Raw genomic sequence first — 14,513 nt, forward strand, 5'->3', positions numbered from 1 at the left:
CCTGATGCACACATCGAGATGTCACAATCTTTTGTACAATCCCAGGACAAATTAATTTCTACTTCATATCCAAAGCTCTTACTCATCCAAACGTGTGTTGTCTTCCACAATTGCTTACTCTTACAAAATCTGCGACCTATGTACTTCTTCCCAGGCAACATTCTGTGTTAAGGATGACTAGTCTATTTCCTCAGCCTTACCCTCTTCCCCACTACACTAAAACAGCCCAGCTGCAGGGGTTTGAGAAAGGCAGTCTCCTTTGCTGGAGGCAGTTTCCTGATATGCATTGCTTGTGTGACTTGCTAATCCAAGGACTGCGCAGATGCTAGAGGGAAACAGCAATAAACCAATGAGAGCAAGCACATCTCAAGCAGCAACAGCAGAAACTCTCTCCAAGGAAGGTAAGATTTATAACAGTGTTTCTGGATTCTCTCATCTTCTGTCTCCTTTAACGTCTCCTTGTCTTCCAAAAGCCATTCATGCGGTACTGTTACAACTGCAACCAGTGACTTTCACCAGTTGTTGCCTTTGCATAGTGACATAAAAAAATAATTGGAAAAGGTTTTCATAGCCATAAGTTGTTTTTGCAGGTGTCTGGTGGGGTGGCAGGATCCAGGGAATTGCATGTACAAGTCTTATGAAGTTACTACTTCAAGTATTCTCAGCTGAGGAAAACGAGTTTGTAAAACATGTCACACTACAGTATAGTTTCTCCCCACTAGAACAATTTTTCCATATTCAACACTATCCATCTGTATTATGTGTTTGAAAAGCTTAATGTCTGGACTGTTTTTTATGCCAAGTTCTTAACACTGTACATTTGTTTCATACCCATTGGGCCAGTCTTTGCAGCTCAGCTTTCCTCAAGCATGGTGTGACGCTGCCTGTCCCATTTTTAACAATTCATTGTCTAGCAAGACAAAGGTTGTCTAAAATTTTGTCCATGTCAAAGGCACAAGAATGTTCTTTTGCATACAAGTATTGGCAGAGTATTTGTTGCTTTTTCTTGCCTATAGTTTCCTTCTCCCCTTGCATGCTTAAAACCCGTAATTTCTTCACCTACTGCACAGACTCTCCAACATTACAAGGTTCAGCCTGAGCTACAGCCTTGGGAGGCAAATGAAAAGGTGGAACAGGCACAGTGCTAGGCTACCACTTAGAGAGATCTTTGAAGTGGCTTCCAGATAGTTCAAAGAAAGAAAAAAAATAACCCTTTATAGACAGCAGCTTTCTAGAAAGCTTTAAGTAAATCTACAGTAACATCTTCCCTTACAGAATCTCACTACACTATTTGAATAGCAACACTCCAGACATCAATCATGCAGAGCTCTGAAACTCTGAATTGGCCCTGAAAAACCTGAAATTTTATTTTTCCAGGTAACTGACTCATCATCAGCCTTTGCACTGCAATTTTTTTGTAGCTCATGAAACTAACATGCTGAGCTCAAGTTTAATTAAAATTTATATTCCATGAGTATATTTTTCTTCGAGTAAGGATGTGCATAATTCTGTTCAGATTTCTTGACAGGCCATGTATCTTTCTTCTTTGCTTAGAGCAGATAATCAGTATATATTGTAAAGAAATTTCAGAACTGTGAAGGAAAATACTTCTTTCATTGGGAAAACAACTAATGGTGAATTGGGCAAGCCAAGTGGGTGACACACTGCATTCTTCCAGCTTTCCTTGAGGAGACTGTTCCTGAGAGTTATATTGCTCTACAATACGTACTCTATGATAGTCCAATACACCAATAACAGCAGGCTGCTTCTGTACTTTCTCCAAACTCATTTTATTCTTAACACTGCAATCCTACATTCTCCTTTATTCTTTAAAACATTTTTCTGATTTTTTCCCTTTGCCATCTCTCATCCAAGGACAATGACCCTTGTGGGAAGATGTGAATTAGAAAACAGAGCTGAAAACAATGCACTTGTATTCACAGTGGTTAACCAGGCTACTGCCATGACCATTAACTCCCTTCTCAGTTTTAGTGACAGAGTACTCCTTAATCCCTAATCCCCCAGTGCAGGGATTTAGATGAATGAATAGGACCTAGAGGGCTAAATGACTCTCACTTCTGCCACTCTCCAATTTACTGTATGAGTTTGGCAAAAATTCCATGTTTTGCATTGCCAAGAATCACACAAATTAATAATGGTGTATGTACAACGTAGGCAACCAATCTTCTGAAAATACATCTATTAAAACACTAACGTGAGAACTAAATGCCAAACCATGGACTCTCTACAGTGGAGATGAGCAGGAAAGAGGAACTTTGAGTGTCTCTCAGTGTCTGCAGGAAACCCACCGTAAGACAGGGCTGCGCTGATGATGTAGCTGGATGTTGGAGCCCTCCAACAGCATGGGCCCTGGCAGCCTCTCCTGACCTGTTTCTCCCCACAGCCAGGAAGGGATTCAGATGTCCCAATAATTCTCATGTCAGTACATCCCCATTTCATGTTACAAAGGCCAATTTTAAAGTCTGATTAAAGTATTTCCCAAGTAAAAATCACAGGTTAGCCACCTCCACTGTACAAATTCTCCTTCTCTACTCTTGTCCTAGTATTTTTCCCCCTTGTACTTGGGTATTGATTATCCTTTCCCATCTGCATTTATATTATAATACAGAGCCTGGAAAAAATCTCTGTGTAAGGAATAGATCAATTACACTGATCTTTAATAACAGTACAAAATACATCACTCCTTAATAAAGTCCTACCCTGACTGATAAAAACAACCAATCCATGAAAAACTCCACAAATGCATAAAAATATCATCTAGCCACTGCAAAAGCAACCAGTTTCTCAGGCCTAGTTCCAATAAATGCTGTACACGTACAGCACTTCTATAAAATTGCTCAGTACACAGATTTACACAAACCTGAGCATTAATCCTGTACTATACTTAGTTGTTTACACATGAAGGCCAATGGCATCCTGGGATGCATCAAGAAGAGTGTGGGCAGCAGGTCAAAGGTGGTTCTCCTCCCCCTCTACTCTGCCCTGGTGAGGCCTCATCTGGAGTCCTGTGTCCGGTTCTGGGCTCCTCAGCTTAAGATGGACAGGGAACTGCTGGAGAGAGTCTAGTGAAGGGCTGCAAAGATAATGAGTGGACTGGAACATCTCTCTTATGAGGAAAGGCTGCAGGACCTGGGGCTGTTTAGTCTGGAGAAGACTGAGAGGACCTTTACAATGCTTAGAAATACCTAAAGGGCAGGTGTCGAGAAGATGGGGCAACACTTTTTTCTGTAGTGTCCACTGGTAGGAATAGGGGTAATGGTCAAAAGCTGGAACACAAAAGCTCCACTTAAGGAAAAACTACTTTATTTTAAGGGTGAAGGGGAGCCCTGGCACAGGCTGCCCTGAGAGGGTGTGGGGTCTCCTTCTCTGGAGGTTTCCAAACCTGCCTGGACACGTTCCTGTGTTACCTGATCTAGGTGGACTTGCTATAGCAGGAGGGTTGGAGTACATGATTTTTAGAGGTCCCTTCCAACCCCCACTATTCTGTGATTCTGTGATCTATTGTTAATCAAATAGATAAAAATCTTACCAGAATATACAACAGAAAGAAAAGCTAACATTTGTTATGTAATGTTTCTGATGCCTCTCCCATTGCTCACCAATAGTTTGAGACCGTGTGCAGAACTACAGCGAGCACCTTCCAGTGCAGCAGCTTACCTGCTGTGTTGATTTGCCATGTCTTGCTGCCCGTCCTCCATTACACCATGGGAAAGATATTACCTGTACTAATTATATGTTATACAAAATGCATCAGACTGATGCTATAATCACTGTCAGTCACTGAACCTAGAAACTCAGCCTCCTTTTCTCACCTTTCTTTGGGTGTAAGGAGAAAAACAGTTGATAACAAAATAATCTATTTTTTTAGATTATAGAAATCCTGTCCTGAGTACACAGAGAATATCTTAATCTACTTGCAGCAATGCAAATTTCATCAAGTCAATTTCCCCTACAAATTCAGATGATGACACAAATACTTCTTCGTAAAGGTCTACCTTTAATTAACTTCTGTTAGAATTGGGGTACACCTTAAAAAAGAGACATCCAGGCCCTACCTTATAAATCTGAACATTGATTTTTTTCTGCATCTAGATTCAACTGGAGGCCGCTGGATTTTGTTAATTCTGTTCACTCTTGATACCAAGGGCATCCCTCATCTGTTCTGTTCACCATATGAGCGTCCACACTATGATCAAGCCAGATTCTTTCTTTGATAAACTGAACAGATTCAGCTTTTTGAATCACTCACTACAAAGTGCCTGTTACCATACAAGGCAGTTTCAAAGCTTTTCTTTAGAGCCTGTACAATTTGTTTTTAAACATTTTTTTCTCCTTAAAACCATGGTAACCAGGGCTTGACTGTGGCCATGGCAGCTGCAGGGTGAAAATGAGCTATACGTAACCTTTCTGCTCCTATTGAAGTTTCCTCCTGTTTATACACTCAGGAATGTACTGGTCTCTTTTAGCCTATCATCATGGTGGGATGTCAGGTGCTCTACAAGCCCCAAGTCTTCTATGGTGTATCTGATTCACAGAGACAAATCCTCTACCTTGTAAAGTTTGCCTGCATCTTTTTAATTCCTAGATGTATTATTTTACATGTTAGCCAAAGTAACAGCCACAGTCCACATTTTCTACATCAGCTATTGTCTAATTTTGCATCTGTGGTTTGGTTCCTGACAAACACTTGCTAGTGCACTGGCAGGTTTTTTGAGCAGGCTGTAAACTAATGATGAGACAACTTCTGTGGGAGCAGAGGAAGACCAAACCCAAATATATTTGGGGGAGTACCCAATACAAACTACTACCTGACTGTAGATGAAAATTAACCAAATCTTGCCATTAGTTGTGTTGACAAAATTTCATGTGATGTGTCACAAATGAAGATTAGACATTTAACAAAGCAAGGACATAATATTATCTGCTTTTCAATAAAAAACCCATTGAATATTAGATTAGTATCTTAAAGGGGAAGATTGTGAATTATGCTGCAAATTGCAATGTTCACATGATACATTTTACAAGCCACGAACTGTAGTATGTTGCTATAGAAAGCTAACTGTAGATGCAATTGCAGTTCAAGCAAGAGTCAAATGTGACGTAACAATTATATTACATATTCTTATATTATCCTTTCTTTCATTTACACACATCAGTATTTATTAATTCTACAAAATACATGATTTTGCTGCTTAGGTGATGCAAGATGTGAAAACAAGTAGGAACTGTTCTTTATCCCTATCTAGTAATCTCTCAATAGCGATCTGAATTGGAAAGCGAGGTTGCTTGAATAAACCAGAAAAGAGCTTGAACAGCAGCCAGAGAACTCAGTGCCATTTAGGGTAGCACTGCTTTTAACAAGCAGCAGTAAGCTTGCCAAGCCAGGCCCAGTTAGGCTTAAAAGTTAACTCCTTCATATCCAACATTTACTTTGGTGACAGCAAATCTGAAAGTGACCCAAGGCTGAGGAGAAGATTTTGAACAAAATGCTAGAGGGGTTCAGTTTTATACGGTTTTACAAAGGAGCAGTCACACACAAGAACAGTGATGAAAACAAGGACTGATAGAAGAGATCACAAGAAACATTTAGGTTGGTAGGGACCTCCTGAGATGCTCAAGTTCAACCTTCGTGCTCAGGCAGGGGCAGCTGAAGCAGGCTGTCCAGGAACATGTCCAGTTAGGTTTTATGTATCTCCACAGATGGAGACTCCACAACTTCTCTAGGCAAACTGTTCCAGTGTTTAATGTTATTTTACTTAATTTCCCATGAATTTCTGCTCCCAGGTTGTGAGGTACTGTGGGAAGGATGAAGATCCATGGACAGGACATCTAACTGTGTATGATGAAGTGGTTGCCATCAGGTGTAACATCTTACATAAGAAAATTGAGCTGAACTGATTAAAGATGCAAACAGCAGATTGACAATATCATTATCTATATATATATCTATATATCTATATATTATCTACTTGCTATAAAATGCAAGTAACCCCTTGAATGTAGGGCACTCTGGCCAAAAAATTGTGATCTACCCATGAGTGTTATTTCATACATTGCATGATACCTCAGCTTCATCCTCTTATATGTCAGTCTGGTTAGGAGCATGGGCTAACCACGCTATAGTTTTGATGTAGCTAGATTTACTGCCTGCATTCCATCCATAATGTAGCTATGTCTTAAATACAGAAAAGATATAGATACAGATATATATTAAAAGAATGAATCTTTGAATAATTCCACGAGGAATATAGAAATTCTAGTTTTCCCACTTAAATCTACAATTTTGTGGTAGGTGTTAGTGCCACTCTTGGGCAGGACACTTTACCTCCATATGCCTTATAAACAAGACCTAATTAATGTTTCATTATTGGAACACATGAATCAGTTTGCCACTAAGTCCCATTTAAGCAAAAAGATGCAACAATATCGCTAAATGTCTAAGGAACATATGCACCTGATGGTTTAAAATTTAGTCCTTGATCCCTCAAAGCCTGCGTGGACACGTCAAACCCCTGTACTTGTGAGTCACCTCAATGCAGCCAGTGTCCAAATGCTTAATAAGTTGGTGTGATTACAGGATTGGAGCATTACTGAAAACATGTATTCAGCTATTCTTATACATAAATGAAAGATTTTTGCTCTTTTATAAAATCTGGCTCTAGGGATTCCTAAATTCGCAGTACTTCAAATCAAAATGCTTTAGAGAGTTAGGCTGATAATGAAACTACATATTAAGAGATGCTTGCTTTTCCAGAGAAACCCTGCATATGAGTATTTTTTTAATATGCATGAGGAGTTCAGTGATAGTCAGACAGACTGTGCAGTACATTCAGGACATTCATATCTTACACTTTTCTGAAAGAGCAAAAGTAAAACCTCTCAGACTAGGATAAGAAAAGGTTTAGTCAATAAAAGATGACTACAAACATTTTAGCAGTTATTGATGCTCTAAAATAAGCCTTTTATTGAAGTTTGGAAAAATATTGAAATCTACTGATCATCTCTAAAAAAAAAAAAAAAAAATCCTGTAATTTCCTGTGTTTTTAAACCTCGAGAAAAATCCCTCCAAACACATTAATCAATGTGTCTCTTCAAAACATTTGCAGTGCTTATCATTAAGTGTGATGAAAAGATAGTTTTAACATTAGAAGAAAGAAAACTTTGGGGTTTGTTGAATCTTTACTTTCCTGTTTATGTACCTCCAAATGGATCTACATAATTTTATTTTCTGTAAATTCATATTAAAAAGTTTGTCTTTAAAAATTACCCTTATGAAAGTGGATTGAGCAGTTCAGAGGACAAGGATATTCACAGCCTGGAAAGGTATCTGAAACCTGATCCAATCAAAACTTTCTTCTTGGAGAATACACTTACCTAAGTTGCTGTACGTAGCACTGCAAGGATTTAAGTCAGGAGAATTTGAAGCTTCTTCCTTTTCTTCCTCCCCTTGTGGGACACGGACAGACGACACTGGTATGACCGAGGCACTGCCACCATTGTCCTGCTTCACAAACACAGCTCTAGGAACACGAGGGGACAAATCCTCCAGTGTGGTGTCATCGGGCACTTGACTGAAACAAACAAAACAAAATCACCTGGAGATCAAAGCTGGGTACTAGACCCTACTGGCAACAAAATCAGATTAGACATTAAATATCTTCAGGAAAGGACATGAACTGGCAAAGAAATCAGCTCCTTTTGCCCTTCTTTTTTTAAGGACAACTTCCTACAATATTTTTTTTTCCTTAACGAGAAGAAACAACTTTTAACTGAAAAAGTACGTAGTAGTTCATGTCTTTCATACAAGAGGTAATAAAATGCCAGGAATGTGTTTCTCATACAACATTCTCCAGGATTAAAATCCATCTACATCAGGCCAATTGCAAAAAGGCCATGAAGACATTCTTCCATGCTTGTTCTTAGCTGTAAAAATCGTGGATTCAATTGCTTTCCATGGATATATCGATTGCAGTATGATTTAAAAATTATGTGGTTTTTATCGATATCTCTCTCTTAAAGCAATGTTCAGGTTTATTATAAAAATCCCACCCTAATGAAAACATATCAGCAATTATCAACAATATGTCACATGAAACATGTCAGAGCAAAAATGTCTCTCTGCCTTTATGCTCTCTTACTCAGAAAGCAAATACTCATTGTGGGCCAGATCTCAAGGGTATATGTCTTATTTACTGGTTCTCATTACTACAGCCTGATCAAATAGAACAGTGAGAATTTGAAGTGCTTGTGACTTCCATAAGGGATAAGTTAATGCACTTCCTTCAAAAGACAGATCACCACAACATATATCTGTACAGATATTTAATTTTTGTGGTAAAGATTTAAAACGTAATATATCTTCTGATAAACAGAAACAAAACCGATGCATTTTTAATTGGGCAGAGCAGATGAGTTTCTGTAATGCAAATCCTTAGAGTAAAAAGAGAGATTTTATATCCTCAAAGAGTTAACATACATTATAGGCATGTGTGTCTCTGCCAAAGCCCAACTACTGAAAATCATGACACTCTTCTTGTAATCCCAGACTGCAAAGGTTAAAACATGCCGATACTTTGCATAACACAGGACCCCATAGATGGTGCAGCACGCACATGCTGTTTCTACACAGTCTCATGAATTTTAACTGCAGGCTGATACAAACAAAACTCATTAGAACTTGTTAGTAAGAGAGAAAATAGGGCATAAGTTCAAAAAGATGTAATCTTTAATCAGCGTAAAATTTTTCTCCATTTTTAGTACCATGCATAGGAATGGTGGGAAGAACATTCCATGTGCCATAAATATGTCCACATTAAAGAGTTAACCTAATATAATTTCAGAGTAAAGCAAACATAAAATTAAAGCAGTAACAAGGCTCTCAAGATGATGAGAAATGAAGGACTTGTAGTTGCTGTAAATCATGTACATACCTGCATTCCTCGATAAGAACGTTTTCTTTAAGAAGAAATAGATTCTAAAAGCTTTACAGTTCCTGTCATTGCCACGGACCAGGAATTATCGCATCCCAAAGTAATTTTTTTAGTATCGATTGGTGAGGTACAGAACAGACTCATTCCCCAAATCAGACACATGCAAGCACATACACTAGACCTAAGCTCAGAAGCATTTTGCCAAAGTAAACCAACAGCTAGAAAGGAAGAAAGAAAAAAATACCAACTCACCCACTGTACTCACTCACACAATTCCCCATTAAAGGAAATTCTTTCAGGGCCTTCTTGAGTCTTTTAATCATGTCTTGAAACTCTGGCGAGCCATTGATTCCACAGTGTTCTGATGTGCTACAAGTTGTGCAAGCTGTAAGCAACAGGGCTGAACTCTGCACAGAGTGATACACCTACTGCACCTTAGTGTTTACCTTAGGGGGTTGGTCCAGAGGACTGCCAAAGCGCCCCAGGATATGAGTGAATTACAGCCCTGCCTTCTTAACTCTTGCACTGCCCTCCTGGATGAAAAATAGTCCACAGGCTAGTACGTCATTGTTTTGGTATGACAGCTATGGTCTTTCTCAGTCATGTTAATTAGTTAAGGAAAAGCAGGTTCAAATTTCAAGAGGACTTTTAAGAACTTGGACTAACCTAAGTAAGTGAATATCTCAAATCTGTATACCCATTAGTTTTATTGTCTGAATCAAATACATTTTAAATCACAGCAATTAGATGTCAGGCCATAAAATCTGTGGGGAAATGCTTCCCTGTCTCTTAACAGTAAAGACAGAGAGACCAAGCTTACATACGCACTGCAATGACTAAAGAAGCAAAATGCCAACCCCTAATCAGCACCGGCAAAACACAGAAAGAACAAAAGGGGAAAACAGTCTCACTCAGTAAGCACCAAGCTCCCAGTTGCTTTTGCTTCATGAAGTAAACAGTTAAAACTCCCAGATTTTGATACCAGTAGCTGATAAACCAGCAGTTCTTTGAGATTAGTACTACTAAAGCCCCATAACTTTGTATCTGCTCGTGGACAGCAAGAGATACTTAAAGCTATCTCCTTATTTGGGATATTTATAGATATTTTGCCAGGACAGATTCTTCGATGCCTTGCATAAGAGCACATATTTAGCTTTTACCATAGTGGGCACCGCCTCTTCTGTCCAAGCCTTCTTCTTTTCCCTTTTTTATTTCAAAATCAAACTTCAACAGAAATGAATTACCTTGGAGAACTCTGCTCCTCAGGCACATGTGGCTGAACCTAAACTATTCGGTTAATGGAGGGAACAGCCTTCTGCACACACATTTGTTTTCCTAAGAAGCTAAGATTATGTGCGGCAAAAACCCCTTGCCATAAAAATGACTGTCCTTCAGATAACATCCCACTGAATTCACATACTGGTCACCGACATGTGAATAAGCTCAAAGTTGTTTAGAAGTCTTTTTTTTCCCCCTGCAGAGATAAATGCGTCTCTTTCCTCAGGCTCTCCTTTTTCACAGTTTTTGGAGGATAGCCAGAAGATGATGTGGTCTAATTTGCCTTGATCTTTTGGGAATAGTACAAATCCAGAAAGCAGATTTCCTAGTATGTGAATTTTTGTAAAGACAGTGGAATCACAGCTATTGTGTGACTGGTATTTTCCTCTAGTCACAGCATGGCTTTCTCAATTGCTAGTGATTAATAAACAGCAATGAATGTGAGGGAGATCAAGAGGAATACTTATAACAAGTAATTCTGAGAGTGAATTCCTGAATTAGGGTCAGACCAACAGATCAAGCTGAGGGGATACAGTTCTGTGTATGAGAGCACAGAAGCATAGAAATTCAAGTAGCAGAAATTACTGAGAGAAACTCAGGGAAAAGCTTCATGTGGCCATAGAACCAGCTGAGACTCTTTATCTCCATGAGTGGAAATCTGCAAAGCAATAATCAATGGTAGTTGTACAATTTGAGATGAGAGAGCCTAACAAGGAAGATGACTTGCTTTTACACACACACAAAATCTTTGTAACGTGTAAATATATTTAGTTTCAAAGAGACACCTTTGAGATCCCCTCAGGCCCTACACTTCTAAGCTAATATAAAGCCTAAACTGACTGAAAAATGCTTGAGGAAAAATGCAGAGAGCTTAATGGCTTGTGGGCGGTCACCTTATGAGGGAACTTCCACTCAGAACATAGACCACTTTATTTCTGCAGAACAACAAAGCTAATGAGTGCCCAGGTTTCCTTCAGCATATGGGTACAGAAAAACCATTCCAGAGGCTCATGCAGTTCAGTTCCTCATCACTGCCATTAACCAGAAGCAGTCACTTAAGAGAAAAGTGAAAGAAATTTCTCAAACAATGCTCTGAAATGACTTATGCCACAAGTTTATTCCTAATTCTTATTATTTAGAAGTTGTCTTAGTCCTGAAGCATGAGAATGCATATATATATATTTTTTAAACATCTTGTATAATGCAATGTTTGCATGGATAATGGGAACACATTTGATAATCCAGTAAAGACATCCTGCTAAGCTCTTTAGTATCAATGAAACTTAATGGCAATGAGTTCCACAGATTAACTGTGACATTTTTCTTTATCTGTTTTAAGTTTCAGTCTTTGCATTTTCCAGACTGTATTGGAGGAGTTAAGAACAATAATACATGATTTACCACTTCTTAATCTAAATTTATAAAATAATAAATGGTAAAATGTCTTCTACTTGCCTCTTTAACAGACCTCAGGGTTTACAGAACTTGACGTAAAATGTTACCAAACTTCTTGCTTAATGAACATGCATAATTTCCAGTTCTATTAGCACAGAGAAGTTCTAGAGAAAAATCTCATTGGTGAAACAGGGTAAGATAGATGGTTAATGCTTTTAAAAGCACTCTTGAGCAGTGTGAAGTAAGGTTAAATAATCCTCACTGATATCTAGGAAAAAAAGCAAATAGAGAAGAAGGGGGAAATGATAGCTCCCCTGGAACTTTTCAGGTGAGAATTTCTCCCAGTACTGCAGACTTGCTCAAGCATGAGTTTTCAGCTATAAGATCCCTGAATTCTCCTCATCAACTTATGCAAGCTACACTTTTAAAAGGTTTTGGATTCAGGTGAGAACCTTACCTTAAGCCTTGAATAAGAGCTCCTCTAAACTGGGAAGGACTTTTTTTTAAACAGAGCCCTACTGTGATTTAAAAGATCTTCTTTTCTGAAATACTCTTGTAAAGTAGTCTCTGAAGCAGCTGTGGAATCTGCAGGATTGGATCACTGACAAGAAGAAAGTGGAATGTGGCAGTGGTGGTTATTCCTGCTTGTCTGTGGACGTGATCCTGATCTTAATATACGACTACATTTTTGAAGAATAATGATTGCAGTTTTTACTGAGTAATCTGTTACAATATTTATATTCCTATAGTTATACAGAGAACTTGGGGTAATGTCACGACTCCTGTGCCACTGAATCAAGAGTCTATCTGTAAGCTCCAGTCCCTACGCCGCTCAGGTTCTCAAGGTCCAGGCCACAGCTGATGGGCACTGTGGTACACCCCTAGCCCAAATTACCTCTTTTTTTTTTTTTCTCCTTAACAGTTAGTGGTGTAACAGAAATTACTAAATCACCCACGGAAGAGATAATCCATTTCTAGCCTTTTAAGTCTTGGTGTTCTGAAGCACCTCATTTAATTGTCTGTCTCCATTGCCCACATGTGGAAAAGGGATGCCTAACTCAGATTCTTGAAATCACATTTGGCTTACTGTAATTTAAAGCAAACAGTGTGAGCAGTCATCAGCAACCTGAAGGCCGTCACCACAACAAAAAGCATTTAAGCATCATGTACGCTACTTGAAATGCTTCCAACTGCAGGCAGGAACTGTGCAAGTTTTTCACCAATTTTCTAAAGGATTCTCATCTGTCATTGACATTTATGTTAATTTCAGAGGCAGTGATCTGGCTGGAAGTTACTCAAAGTGAACTATTTCTATTATGAGCATGGCACTGGGATAAGATTTGAAGGATAAGACATTTACCATGTCCAGTTGTGGGCTCCCCTGCTCAAGAGGGACAGAGAACTTCTGGAGAGAGTCCAGTGCAGGGCCACCAAGATGATCAGGGGACTGGAACATCTTTCTTATGAGGAAAAGCTGCAGGAACTGGGGCTGTTCAGTCTGGAGGAGACTGAGGGGGGATCTCATTAATATTTTCAAATATCTAAATAGTGGATGTCAGGAGGCTGGGGTATCCCTTTTTTTCTGTTGTATCTAGTGACAGGACAAGGGGTAATGGGATGAAGCTGGAACACAAAAAGTTCAATTTAAACATAAGCAAAAACTATTGCACTGTGCAGGTGAGCCCCGGCACAGGCTGCTCAGGGAGGGTGTGGAGTCTCCTTCTCTAGAGGTTTTCAAAACTGGCTGGGAAACATTCCTGTGTGACCTGATCTAGGTGAACCTGCTTCTGCAGGGGGGTCGGACTAGATGATCTCTAAAGGTCCCTTCCAACCCCTACCATTCTATGATTCTGATTTCCAAAAGCTCTGATAACTATATCCTCTGATAAGTATCCAATGAAATACTCAGGGTCTATTTTAACAGAAAAGAACCTTAAAAGGTGGCAAATTGCTGATGTATGGTGTGTAATTGCAATGGGGAAGGTTCCTTTTTAAGGAAAAAAGGTCAAAACAAAACTTAAAATTTGCATAAGCATTTCACTGCTTTTAGAAGCAAGGTAGGAGAACAGGACAACAATCGATCTTCTATAGCTGTGACCAGAACTCAGATCTGTCGATTCTGAGCTCAAATCCTTTTGACAAAGTTAACATCTTTTTAGGGATTAGATTGGTAATCCCAACTTCAGCTACAAAGAAATGCTTTATCTAAACCACAATGGAATGAATATACAGATCTGACTACTTGAAGGAAGTATTTCTGTAAACACACAGTTTTCTCTTCAGTTTGTCCAAGTCTGGCCTAAAGATCCTATAAAAGAAAGTTACGGCTGACTTGTAGCTATGAAAGGAACCTATTCAGTTTAATACGTAACTGTAATGGGAATGGCTGTGCACAAATCAGTTGTGCCTTGATTTACAAAGGCACTGCCATCTAAAGCAGTGCTACATGATGTTTTAGTTCAGCTCTAGTGGGTTTATGAAGATAGAAATAGAAGAATCAGAAGGTCATGCTGCAGTTTCCTTTTAGGAAATGTCTCAATTGAAAAAGCTGCCACTGGATATAGCCAGTGATGTCTCAATAAAGATGCAGAGAAACCTTTAACTTGTGAAACTCCAATAGCAAGAGTCTGATCCCCCAGATCACAAAGCTTTTGAAGAACCTTTTAAAAAAAACTTTAGTGTGGATTCCAGACTACACTGTATCACCTGCATCAATTGCAGTGGCTTGGGCCAGAAATACTGTCACATTCTCCTATTAGAGGTCAGTTCTAGGTTTTGCCTGAGAACAACTGTTGCATCATGAACTCCAAGTGTTCAAAGAACACCCGATTTTCATTCTAATTATTGGTAAAGCTGATGTGACTGATGATTTTTATAAAAAATTAATCT

General features: G+C 39.0%; 1 protein-coding gene across 3 annotated transcripts in view; it reads right to left on the bottom strand.

Annotated features, from left to right (window-relative positions):
* The window catches only part of PEAK1 (pseudopodium enriched atypical kinase 1), a 122,048-nt gene that overhangs the window by 20,322 nt on the left and 87,213 nt on the right, over positions 1-14,513 (bottom strand). For 2 of the 3 annotated variants that reach the window (XM_061998952.1, XM_061998951.1), the window contains 2 exons: positions 9,204-9,320; positions 7,396-7,592 (listed from right to left, as the gene is read on the bottom strand). In XM_061998952.1, coding sequence (XP_061854936.1) covers positions 7,396-7,592; positions 9,204-9,320 — 314 coding nt within the window. The remainder of the gene's footprint in view (positions 1-7,395; positions 7,593-9,203; positions 9,321-14,513) is intronic. The other variant, XM_061998953.1, reaches the window with a different exon arrangement.

The sequence above is a fragment of the Colius striatus genome, chromosome 7 (genome assembly GCF_028858725.1).
Source record: "Colius striatus isolate bColStr4 chromosome 7, bColStr4.1.hap1, whole genome shotgun sequence".
Classification (NCBI taxonomy): Eukaryota; Metazoa; Chordata; class Aves; order Coliiformes; family Coliidae; genus Colius; species Colius striatus.